The sequence below is a fragment of the Danio aesculapii genome, chromosome 15 (genome assembly GCF_903798145.1).
Source record: "Danio aesculapii chromosome 15, fDanAes4.1, whole genome shotgun sequence".
NCBI classification, from domain to species: Eukaryota; Metazoa; Chordata; class Actinopteri; order Cypriniformes; family Danionidae; genus Danio; species Danio aesculapii.
In genome coordinates this window covers 31,371,411-31,385,239 of record NC_079449.1, presented here as the reverse complement: position 1 = coordinate 31,385,239, position 13,829 = coordinate 31,371,411, and the positions used below count along the sequence as shown (strand labels likewise).

Genomic DNA, 13,829 nt, shown 5'->3' with positions numbered 1-13,829 from the left:
GTTGATTCAGATTATTTGGTCAAAAGGGTGACATGGTGACTCAGTGGTTAGCACTGTTGCCTCACAGCAAGAAAGTCGCTGGTTCGAGTCTCGGCTGGGTCAGTTGGCATTTCTGTGTGGAGTTTGCATGTTACGCCCGTTTTGGCGTAGGCTTCCTCCAGGCGCTCTGGTTTCCCCCACAATCCAAAGACATGCGCTATAGGCGAATTGAATAAATTAAATTGGCCGTAGTGTATGTGTGAATGAAGGTTGCGGCCAAAAGGGCATCCGCTATGTAAAACATTCAATTCAATTCACCTTCATTTGTATAGCGCTTTTACAATGAAGATTGTGTCAAAGCAGCTTCACATAAAAGATCAAAGTAAATTAAAATAGTGTAGTTCAGTTTTTAAAGTTTAAGAAAATTTAAGAAAAACTTTTAAAAAAACGTAAAGAAGTTTTTCCTCCATAAAATGTATGCTGGATAAGTTGGCGGTTCATTCTGCTGTGGCAACTCCTGATGAATAAAGCAACTAAGCCAAAGAAAATTGAATAAATGTTGATTTTGTGACCTAAAAAACTTTTTTTTTTATTCACTTTGATCAATGTAATGGACTTTTGGCAGTTTATTAAAATTGTGAGCGCTTTAAGGACAAAAACAAACAACATTTTGCTGAGTGCGTCTTTGTGTTGGACCTTGACTAATTTAGACCTGAATTGTTAATTCAATTGATTCATTCAAAACAGCTGATTCCTTAAGACACTAAAAAAGTGACAGTCAGTTGTGAATTAATCATTAAGATAATTTGTTCAAAAACAGATTCATTCAGAAACAAAACAGAGCGGTGTTCTGCACAAAATACTCTGCTCTGGCTTTGTTTGGAATTATTTTGGATGGTTTCATTCATTCATTCATATTCATCCGCTTTTCCGGGGCCGGGTCGCGGGGGGTTTTACTGTAGGAGAGAACCCCAGACCCCAGACACTTCTTCCAGCTCCTCTGGAGGGATCCCGAGGCGTTCCCAGACCAGCAGAGAGACATAGTCCCCCTCCAGCGTGCCCTGGATCTTCCCCGAGGCCTCCTCCCAGTGGGACATGGCTGGAATACCTCCCTAAGTAGGCATCAAGGAGGCATCCGAAATAGATGCCCAAGCCACCTCAGCTGACTTCACTTGATGTGGAGGAGCAGCAGCTCTACTTCGAGCTCCTCCCGGGTGACAGAGCTCCTCACCCTATCTATAAGGGTGCGTCCTGCCACCCTGCGAAGGACAATCATTTTGGCTGCTTGTATCTGAGGTCTTGTCCTTTCGGTCATGACCCAGAGCTCATGACCATAGGTGAGAGTAGGAACGTAGATTGACCAGTAAATCGAGAGCTTTGCCTTTCGGCTCAGCTCCTTCTTTAATATTTTGGATGGTAAAAAATAGAAAAACAAACCACTGTTGTATATAGCACACTCAACATTAACTTTTCTTGTTAAACTGCTTTAAATACTCAGTTTCAGACTTTTAACCAGACTTTATATATTCTAACACTTAAGAAAACTCCACTTAATGTGTTTGATTTTACTTGACTATATCAGATTTGACTAATAGGATTTTTGATTTGCTTTTTTAACTTGAATTACAGGGTATTTCTAACTCACGATAATAACTTCTAACTGAAATGTCTTTGATTTTGCTACATGACTGAAAAAAATCAAGTGACAGATTTCACATAAAAAAAACAATATTAGCATAGATGACAAATATCACATATCCCATTATAACATTCGACCTGCTCTCCTCTACCATCTTTTAATTTACCTCCAACCTAAAGGACTCCAGCTCCTCTTTCAGGGCCTGTAGCTCTGCTGTGAGCTGCTCAATCAAACGGTCTCTGAAATGACAGATAAATACAGATTAAGATTCATGTCATCATCATTTGCTCTCTTAAACTTAAAGACCTTCTTATAATGCCTTATTTATATCCCAGAGTCTTACTTATCATCTTTGCGCATGCCGTTCTGGTTGTTGAAGTTGAACGGGTCTGTGGCGGCTGAGGTGCCGAAGAGGTCATCAAACTTGCTGTCCCCGGTGCCCTAATTAAGATCAATGCCTGATTTTAGATACTCACGCTTAAAGAAAGAACACAGCTGAGTTGCGAATAGTGAGGGAGTGTGTGTAGTACTGTTAAAGGTGGGATGTCCGTGTCCACCAGGTCTTCTGTCTCTACCACGTGTTCACTCTCAGGGGATGAAGCCTCTGCTGGAATCACCACCACCGGACTGATGTGCTCAGAGAGGGCTGATGCCCGCAGGAAGTTTGGCGGATTCTGAAGAGAAACCAAGAGATTTTAAGAAAATCCATGAAAATGACTTCAAATGTTGCCAATGTTTGAAAAATATACAAATATTTCTCTGGTTGCACTTTGGCTGAAAACCGAAAACAAAAAAATTGTGTAATAATTTTTTTTTATTTAACAGCAAGACATTTTAAATTTAAAGGTCCCATGATATTAAAATAATGCTTTTTTGTTTGTTTTTGGGTATCTAAAAGCTAGTGAGTACCAAAACAATGACAAAATTCACGTTTAGAAGTTATAAAACCGATATAAGCATGTACTTTATCATTTGCGCTAAATTAACTGGGCTTTTTTTGTGTCACCTCATACTTCAGTTTCTCATTAAATCATGGCCAATCAAATGTTTCTAGTATCTTACATGCCCCGCCCTCTTCATGGCCCTTTACATTTGATTATAAAACAAAATGCTATTGGCCCTTTTTTTAAAGGGGAGGAGCTACACTATGTCCCTCCCTCTCCTAGTGTTTCAGTTGAGATTACGTCAAACATCAAAAAAACATGCCCATTTCAAAGCATTTCACGGGACCTTTAACTCAATAGGTGCGTAGCAAATCGCATACTTGTGCACTATTCTACGCCATTTTGTAGTATAAATAATGTAAGTAGTGCGTTCACACTGAAAACTCTAAAAATAATAAGTGCACTTTAATTACCCAGATGATGCACTCATTCAGCCGGTAAAATGAAGTATGTAATGATGGACACTTCACGCACTCGCAGCTTTGCTCACGTAGCGGAAGGGGCGGAGCTATAAGGCGCACATGTTGGATTACTTTATTTTGGATTGTGAAAGCAAAATTCTCCTACGAGAGGGATTATACCGCCTCCTGATGGTAAATGCGGTTATACCCATAGCAGGTATTATTTGGCAGTTTGGTCATTTATTTCACTAATTTGGCAACTGACGTCATCAGGGAAACAGTTTGAATTTCCTCTTATTAAAATAACCATTACTGTCCCATTTGGGACGACACTACATACATATACTATGCTGTTGAGGGTATGAGTGTATAAGTACATAGTGCATAGTGTATAGTGGCTATTTGGGATGCAGCTAATAACTTAGGGTGTACTCACACTGGGCACGGTTGTCTTAAACCATGTCCAGGTGCGATTGTTCCCCCTCGGCCAGAAAAGAAGCGCATCTTCAGGTTTCGCCCTCAGACAAGCTTTGTACTCACAATATAAAAGTATCATGCCAAAATCACGTTCTGGCACATCTCTTTCAACTGGGCCAGGGCAAACTGAAAAGTGCATGGGCCCGATTTGGAGCACTCACACCAGTCAAACCAACTGTGAAATGGTGGTCAAACGTGCCTAGTGTGAGTACACTCTTAGATTATACTGATTTCAAAAACCCAGGCCAGTAAAATAACTACATTTTATCGACAGTGAACAATTGGAGAGTCGCCATTTTATCAGGGTTGCCATGACAACAGAGTAGCGCTACAAGAAACAAGAAAGTATGCTATGTGGAATTGCTCTTTCTTTTCCAGTAAGCATTTGTGGTATGTGCATAGATTGATATACGGGTTCATGAACAGAATATTTACATGTATGTTGCACTCCTGGATCAAAACAAATGCAAGCGCAGGTTGCCAGATTGAGGACAAACAGTAGCGAGTCTTACAACCAAGACTAAAGGCTGATTTAAGTCATGTTCATGTTCTATATAAAATTTAAATAGATTATATAATTCGATTATAAACCTTACCATTTCGTGAGTGAGTTCATATTCTGTGCTCCTGAATGGCTGTTTTTAAATTTCTGACGTGGTTCGTCTGGTGCGAACAGCCAAATTGCTTATCACTGCAAATCTCATCATGTAGCGTGTTGTTAGGTTAGGGGTTGCAATATAACCTGCTCACCTAATGCTTACTTTGTAATATTTATATTATTTGCTAATTACTAACTTCATGTGGAACTCTGAATCTTATTTCGGAGGCTGTTCCTGTCCACCAGAGGTCGCATTTCGGTCACGGATGCATGCTTTGAGAGCTTTTCTGAATAAATAAATCAAATACACAGTTTTAGCTAAAATATAATTGGCTCAACTGGCATTGGACGGGTTAAAAGAATCAAAACAAAGACTGTGTTCCAGCATGATAAACACATTTTTTTGTTTTTCAGATAAACAAGAATGTTCACTTAGCATGTTTCTTAAATATCTGCAAACATATTATGGTATTTTATGCTTTAGAAGAGTCAAAAACTTACATACAGCACCTTTAAAAGAGGGAGGTAATGATTCTTGAATAAATGGGGGAAATGTTAGATACACCTTTAATATTGGTTAAAAATAAAAGAAAACCCTCTATTTTAGTTTGTCAGTAAAGCCTGCAGTATTTTCCTGATGCTACAAAACCAAGCAGGCAGATATGTAAATGAGTTACATATTTTTTCTTTCCACTAGCTGTATTTTTGGACTCAGGTCAGGCAAGAATCTGTTTGGTATGCAGGAGTCTCACCTCAGGAAGTTGTGGGATCTGAATCAGTCTCTTGAAATACTGCAGGTTACTGGAGCGATAGAACAGACTCTTCAGTCTTGAGAGAAAAAGAAAGAGAGAAAGAGAGATGGAGTGAAAGGCGGCGAGAAATGACAAAAGAATAAAACAATAACTTCAGTGTGAGTCATGGCAGCTGTTGTGTCTGATTGGTGACTGACAGACTCACTTCTTAAACTGCTCCTGGAAGCGATCCCTGTGGCCCTGCAGAGTATCTGCTGGCAGACCTGGAGGACACGAGAACAAGACTAGTGAGGATGACTGAATTCAAGCAAACGTTCTTTCTTCCGTATATATTTTTTATAATTTTTTTTTATAATCCATACATTTTATTTGCTATAATATTCAAAATATCTACACAAAATTAGAGAAAACTAGATTTAAACCAAAATAAATTATAGAGAAAACTACAGTAATAAAAATAAAAATACACAAAATACAAATTTATCAATACAATTTTTTATATTAAACAAACATCAATACTGATGAATCAAATTGTTTTATGAATATAATAAATATATACTGTGTCTCCTTAGATATGTGCAGAGGTAACAGGTCGGTTTGGTAGAGGTGTGATAAGTAGACTCACAGGAGTGGAGTTTGAAGAGCAGTTTGACAGTGTAGTCGTATAGATGACTCGAGTCCAGTATGACCTGGATAAGAGGAGCCAGACGACACTGACCCGCTGCTGTCACCGACACAGAACGAGACATATCCAATGAGCTGAACACTGGGGAAAAACAATACAAAAATGCTATGATTCTATAAATACTACACAGAATAATATCTTCAAGTCACTCTCTAACACAAAAATGATAAAATATTGCAACAGATGATTACCATAAATTGTTAGAATGTATATTAGCTATTTAATTACTGTCACTTTAGATCAACTAAATGTGTGCTTGATCAATAAAACGACTCAGAAAAGTTTCTTGAGCCTTAAATTGTCATATTAGATCGATTTCTGAAGGATCTTATGACAAAACTAATGTAATGATGCCGACACATATATACAGACACATACACACATATATACTCACACCTGCATATGTACCCACTTATACCTACATATATACATATTATTCACACACACTGACATAAATGCAGATACACACTAGGGCCGCACAGTATTTTATTTCAGCATCGCTATCGCAATGTGCACATTCGCAATAATCACATTGGAGGATCTGCAATGTTGAGCTCGAATTAAAGTCACAGTTCACAGTACACTAAAAATATTGTCATGATTTCAGGTAAAATAAATAAAAATCAAGACATTTTGTCTTTATAACAAGCTAAATTATCTGCCAGTGAGATGGGTAAAATATTCTTATCAGCAATTCCATGCAAATGTCAACCTTGCCATGGAAATAAGGGAAGTTTAGTTATAAACTAATTTCGAGAGGATCACATGCTTCTCATTGCTAGCGGCTTGATCCGCATTATCCAATTCTCAATGCACCAATCAGACGACTCCTAAGCTACTACAAATACCCTGGGTTACGTACCACCGCTATCTTCGTTTTGAAGAATCCCCCCATCCACCCCTACTCCTCCTCCTTCCTAGATGGGTGACACGGTGGCCCAGTGCTTAGCATTGTTGCCTCACAGCAAGAATGTCTCTCGCTCCAGGCTTTACCAAACCGGCAGACATTTCTGTGCGGAGTTTGCATTTTCTCCCCGTGCTCACGTGGGTTTCCCCCGGGTTCCCCGGTTTTCTCCCACCGTCCAAAAAACGTGCAACATAAGTTAATTGACTAATCCAAACCAGCACTATAGACATGCTCCAAGTAAATGGTTATCTCTCAAGAGCAATCACTGGCTGTTCATTGGTTATTACAGCAGGGGAGTTCTCGAGATCTACCTGAGCTCAAACTCCCCTCTCGCATTGCAACGGGAGGGAGCCCCGGGCTCGAGGATCTTATGAGCTCAGGGCTCTCTCCCGGGACAGCATGCCAAACAAGCTTATAATTAATCATCAGCTAAGTGTGAACTCTTGAAATAACCAAAATAGTAAAACCCTTTCTAGGTATTTTGTGTAGCCTTGTATTTTACTGTACTGCAAAAATACTCAAAAATGTCTCTGTTAATGTTTTTAAACAATTATATTTGTTTTACAAAAAAAGTGGAAATTTCAAATCGATCACATCCATAACGGAGAGATGTCACATCCATAACCAAGCTTTTGCCTCATATTTTTTAGCATTGTTTCTTTTGGGTTCTGTAGTTTAATTCGCAGAATTTCTATAAACGTATGTTGTATACTTTTTTTGATCATAACGCGTGTTTATTTTCCTCATTTAAAATCTAAAATATGTTTTCAGATTAATATTTTTCTGATCCAATAACTCTGTGGTTAGTTGTTTTGGAAAATATAAACAGATGTTTGAACAATGTTAACAAACTTTCTCTGTGAATTTAAGTCTTAGGTTTTTACTGCAAATGTCACATCCATAATGCTGGAATTGCTCTTAATTCAAACCAAAAACAAGTTTATTTTGTTTACTTCACTGGTTTTGCTTGTTTTAGGAAAAACAAACTTAATTTTGACATATTTCTGAAAACTAAACAATATTAATATTAAACATTCCTTGATTTAAGAAATTTTACACATTTGGACTACAAACTAGACAAAAACTACAAGTAAGAAAAGCATTTTCTCAATAGATTTGTAGAGATTTATAGATTCATAGAGTGAAAGTTTATTGTTTGCATGAAATTGTATTAATATCGCATTATTCATTCATTTTCTTTCAACTTAGTCCCTTTATTCATCAGGGGTTGTCACAGCGGAATGAACCGAAACTTATTCAGCATATGTTTACACAGCGGATGCCCTTCCAGCTGCTATCCAGTACTAGGAAACACCATACACTCACATTCACACACATACACTACGGCCAAATTAGTTTACTTAATTCACCTATAGGGCATATGTTGTGAGTGGGGGAAACTGGAACTGTGGGGCGAACATGCACACTCCACACAGAAATGCCAACTGACCTGACTCGAACCAAAGACCTTCTTGCTGTGAGGCGACAGTGCTAACCACTGAGCCACCGTGTCACCAAAATATAAAATATATATTGCAGAAAAACGAAATATCGCAATATCAGATTTTTCCAAGATCGCCCTGACATAATACACACTCACATTTTTTATCCTGCAAAATATCCAAATACTTTGCCTTACAGAAATGGCCATCTTAACCTATGCAGTGTGTTAGCACCCCATCATGCTGCATCACAGTTCTAAAACTAATCTCACCATTTTCTATTCATCTACTTTGCAACACTCAGCTGCAATTTCACATAGCATATTCCATACTACCCTATACGACAGCTTCAATTCGTGATCATTAAGTTGTACTCATTGATTCCACAAATCTCCCTTCGCTCCATTCCCTTCAGAATGCTGTTTTCCTCCATCTATGGCCCGTTTCCTCATTGACATTCATGTCCACGTCTCTGTGGTGATCAGTGATGCAGGCTCCTGTGAGACTCAGTCTTCTCAGCACACAGAGGTGTGGTTTCCTGTGCCAGCGAGCTGTGCTTCAGCCAACAACACTCGCATTAACTTCTCCCTAATGCTTCCAGCACAAGCACAGCCAGATCTAGCAGTGTTCAAGCTACATTTTACAGCATTTCAACGGACATGTCTATCCCGACATAGATTCAACCTCATTTTTTCACTCTAAAATGGACATTAGGTCAATTTAAAATGTAAAAAGACAACACATTTTTATGGCTGATATGACACTTTATTATATAATCTTGACAGAGATTCCAGTCTTCTTCTATTCAAGTATACTGACGCTGTAATTCTCTGTGTGCTACCTACTTGAATGTCCCCTGAAATGTGCAGCCTTGTTTTACTTTGTGACGTAATTTGAACTGAAGCACACAGACAGGGTTCAACATATCAATTAGCTCCTCCCTTTTAAATAAAAAGCCAATAGCACAGCTCTGCAAATCGCAGTTGTTGAACTTACAACAGATAAAGTCTAACAGCAATGCTGTCACAATCTGTTTTCTTTTATATTGGCTCAGTGGTTAGCACAGTTGCCTCACAGCAACAAGGTCGCTGGTTCGAGTGCCGAGTGGGTCAGTTAGTTGGCATTTCTGTGTGGAGTTTGCATGTTCTCCCCGTGTTTGTGTGGGTTTTCTAAAAACTGTGAGGTTTCCCAGTACTGGGTTGCAGCTGGAAGGGCATCCGCTGTGCAAAACATATGTTGGATAAGTTGGCAGTTCATTCCGCTGTGGTGACCCCTGATGAATAAAGGGATTAAGCTGAAGGAAAATTAATTGATGAATGTTCATGTGAATCTTCAGTACAAACGACGAGTTACATGTGAATAAAGCTGCGAACACATAACAATAACTATATTGAGCATGCGAAAATCTGTCGGACAGTGCTGTGAAATAGGGCAATATGACACCCTAATATGATGAAACAAGATGATGCAACATCAAAAAAATGTGCGATTGTTCCATATTTAAAATTTCTGTACAGAGAGGTCATGTTTTGATCTTATATTGGTCTCATACATTCATGTGATGGGAAGCTTCAGCGAACCACAGCGACACTTGAAACTTGTCGCACGTGCTTGCATTTCTAATTTGGTGCATTTGCATGCACATGAATGGAAGTCTATGGGGCGAAGTGCAGTGTGACCATGGCTTAAGTTAGTGTTTCTCAACCACTTTCATGTAGGACCACCAACACTGCATGTTTTGGATGTCTCCTTTGTCTGTCACACCCGTTACAAGTCTTTCAGTCTCTGCTAATGAGCTGATGATCTGAATCAGGTGTGTTTGGTTAAGGAGATATGAAAAAATGTGCAGAGCTGGTGGTCCTCCAGGAACATGTTTGAGAAACACTGGCTTTAGTGACTGATTTCTAGGGATGTCCAGATCTGATCACGTGATCGGAAATCGTGCCCGATCATGCGGTTTCAGACTCAATCGGAATTAGACGTTACCTACTGATCAGGACTTGAACATATATATATACTGTATATATATTCTCATTATTTTTTAACACATCTATAGTTATGCGGTGGCACAGAGTTAAACCTCTTTCTTGACTTCACACAGAATTCCGGTAATTCCGGCAAAGTAGAACATGGCAGCAGCATGAAGCGGAAAGTGCAAGTATGTCTGTGGTCTAGAGGTATTATTGAGGACCACAACATTGCCATAGCAAACTGTGAGATATGTAAACTTGGGATTGCCTGCCGGGTATTTTAGGTTGAGGTGCTGTTTGTTTTTATTTTAGATTTTTTTTATTTACTGTTGCACTAAAGTCCAACAGTGAAGAATTGATGTTATTTATTACTTGATTGTTTAAGCTACCTCACAGAAGTGCTCTGAGTTGTTAAATGTTAAAATTAGGTGAATGGAAAAAAAAAAAAAGGAACATCCAGGATCTGTTTCTTCACTATTCTTTATTCTTTTTTATGTATTATGGAAGTGTTGGATTGGGTTTCGGTATCAGTAGGTACTCAAAATCAAATGACTCAGACTAGAGGGCAAAAAAACCTGATCGGGACATCCCTAGTGATTTCTGCGGTGTCACTTCAGATATTAGAAATCTGAATGGTCAAAAGATACCATGAGAATGTTATATAGAGATGTCATAAAAATAATTCATCCATATTGGCAAAAGTGAGAAACAACATTTGAAAGTTTATCTTCTGAATGCGACACACTAGTTTACAGATATCCTTAAGGTTAGTTATATATTGATAGTGGCAGGCAAAAAAAATTCATTTTGATTTCAGTGGGACTGAACAACAGGGAGTCAGACTACATGTGAAGTCACAATTATAAGCATGTGTGTGAATTTTTTTTTCTTTTTAAAATTTTTCCCAAATGTTTAACAGAGCAAAGAATTTCAGCGTAGGATTATTGATGGGTAAACACATTAGTTAGCGAAGTGCGCTAATTTGTATTTTTTAGCTACGCTGAAGACTTCCCTTTTGATATTGTTTCTTATTTAGAGGATTGGGAGGAGATTAAGAGGATTTTTTGTTACATTTCTTTCTTTGAACTTCTAGCACAACTTTCAGTTCCCTCTGCCGTTTGTCTTGGTTTTTAAATGTATTATTTTATTATTATTGTTTGTACATACTGTAAATATATGGCTTGTAGGAGCAATAAATCTTTTGCGGTGCTAATTTGTTTTTCTGTGTTTCTCTTGCCACTTTTACCATTAGTGTATTCTTTTGGTCATCTCAATGCAACTCCTTTTAATTTCCTTGACATGTTTCCATCAAGGGTCGTAAAACCCCCTTAAGGATTATTTTTTTTCAGTTGTCTACAGAACAAACCATTGATATAGAATGACTTGCCTAATTACCCTAACTTGCCTAATTAACCTAATTAATTCTTTAATCTGCTCTTTAAGCGGAATACTAGCATCTTAAAAATATCAGGTAAAATATTGTGTACTCAACATAGCAAAGATAAAATAAATCAATTATTAGAAATGAGCTATTAAAACTATTATGTTTAGAAATGTGTTGAAAAAATATTTCCATTCAACAGAAATGAGGGAAAAAAATAAACAGGAGGCTAATCTTTCAGGAGGGCTAATAATTCTGTCTTTAACTGTACATAACCAAATATGGCCACCAAATTATTTAACTTAAAGGGAATTTACTGCCGGATCTTAAACTTACCACCCAAAAAAAGGTTCAGCTCACACTCCAGATAATCAAACATCTCCACCGTCAGCTGGAAGCTACATGTGTTAAAAGGAGAGAAAATGTGCTTGAGTTCCATCTCACAAACACACTCCAGAGCACTTGAGAAGCTTCATTTAATAACACAGGCAGAGAAACACAATGCCTGTTGAAAAACAAAACAATACTCACAAATTATTGACGTCGTTCTCACCCGCCTCATCGAGCTGTCTGTTTGACATCTGAAGGTTGCCTGGGAAACGAGGATTCTGGGAAGAGCAAGTGAAGTAAATGTAATATTTGTGAGCGTCTGACAGCATTAGCCTTTTTAAAATGCCCAGGAAAAAGGCTTGACGAGTGCAATTTTCTGTGCTGTATTGACATGTTTCATTTCAACACAGGAGGCAGAGGCAAAATCATTAAAAACTGGGCTTTAACTACAGTTGAAGTAAGAATTATTTAACCCCCTGAATTATTAGGCCCCCTTCTTTATTTTTTTCTCCAATTTCTGTTTAACGGATATAAGATTTTTTCAACACGTTTGTAAACATAATAGTTTTAATAACTCATCTCGAATAACTGATTTCTTTTATCTTTGCCATGATGACAGTAAATAATATTTGACTAGATATTTTTCAAGACACTTCTATTCAGCTTACAATGACTTACAGGCTTAACCAGGTAATCAGGTTAACTAGGCAGGTTAGGGTAATTAGGCAAGTTATTATATAACAATGGTTTGTTTTATAGACTATTGGGGGGAGATAGCTTAAAGGGGCTAATAATTTTGACCTTAAAATGGTGTTTAAAAATTTAAAACAGCTTTTATTCTAGCCGAAATAAAACAAATAAGACTTTCTCCAGAAGAAAAAATATTATCAGACATACTGTGAAAATTTCCTTTCTCCGTTAAACATCATTTAAGAAATGAAAAAAAAATTCAAAAGGGGTTTAATAATTCTGATTTCAACTGTGTGTAATTTCAAACAACAAAAAAATGTATTTATAATTATTATTTTAAAATGTACTACCGATAATATATATACTACATGAACTCATAAATTAATAATACATTTTCGCGACTTGCATGCATGAATATATTGCAAATATATATATATTGAATATTGTGTATAGAGTTATTATATTAAAATTATATGCCCTAAATTATATGAATAATTTAAATTATTCTTTAAATAGTTCTCAAGTAATGTTGAACAGCAAGCAAGGAAGAAAGGCCATTTTCAATGTTTTCCCGATATATTTTTTCTCCTGGCGAAATTTAGATTTCTGTCAGTTTGGCTGGCATAAAAGCACCTTTTAAAGTCAACACTGTTATAATCCTTCTCAATTGGCTACAGAACAAATCACTGTTGTTCCGTGACTTGCCTAATTAACCTAACGTGCCCAGTTAATCTAACTAGCCTAGTTAGGGCTTTTAAGCTGAAGTATCTTGCAAAAATCTAGTATTATGTACTGTCAACATGACAAGGACAAAAGTAAATAGAAATTATTTATTAAAAATATTGTGTTTAAAAATGTGTTGAAAAAATATCGCCATTAAACATACATTTGGAAATATTTGAAAAAGAATTCAAATTGATGTGAACGCTGATGTGGTTGTGTGGTAAAGCCAAAGACAAATTTCCACTTGTGGACAATAAATAAAGTAAATTTCATATGAGAGCTAATAATTTGGACTTATTAAAAATAAAAACATTTTCAAATTTAAATATCCAAATGTTTTTTATTAACAAACATTTGCTTATTTGATTAATTTGATAGCTAGAAATGGAACAACAGATCAAACAAATAACACAACAAACTACATGCAACAATTCATCCATAATAAAAAAATGTAGGCTATTCTTTTACTAATACTGTCATTTTTTTAAAAAGATTCAAATCCAGATTCAAAAAGTCTAGGTTTACACAATAAATATTAACCAAAAATGTCAAATGTTTTCAAAATGATCTCCAAATACACATATGCTCAAAAACAGTCTAAATGCTGTATTACGTATGCTGGGCCAGTAACTGATGCGGTCACATTGTTAGTAAAACAGTACCTGTGGGGAAGGGATGACGTGCCATGTCTTTGTATAATTTGCTGTGTGTGTAAGACTGATTTATACTTCAGCATCGAGTGATCAGCGTGACCCACAGAGTCTGCCTTGCTTGTACCTGTGCATTTATACTTCTGCATGTTGTTTGTGTTGCTCTGCAATAACACTTCCGAAATGCAAGGTGGCAGTAGGTTTTTACTTTCCTTTGTGTTGAGTTTCTTCGCAGATGTTTTGTTTTTTCTGAACGCCGCC

At 37.1% G+C, this 13,829-nt stretch overlaps 1 protein-coding gene across 1 annotated transcript in view; it reads right to left on the bottom strand.

Annotated features, from left to right (window-relative positions):
- The window catches only part of hip1 (huntingtin interacting protein 1), an 89,287-nt gene that overhangs the window by 26,318 nt on the left and 49,140 nt on the right, over positions 1-13,829 (bottom strand). Inside the window, 8 exon segments of the mRNA XM_056473081.1 lie at positions 1,785-1,857; positions 1,962-2,059; positions 2,149-2,292; positions 4,791-4,866; positions 4,996-5,053; positions 5,416-5,556; positions 11,512-11,573; positions 11,707-11,783. Coding sequence (XP_056329056.1) covers positions 1,785-1,857; positions 1,962-2,059; positions 2,149-2,292; positions 4,791-4,866; positions 4,996-5,053; positions 5,416-5,556; positions 11,512-11,573; positions 11,707-11,783 — 729 coding nt within the window.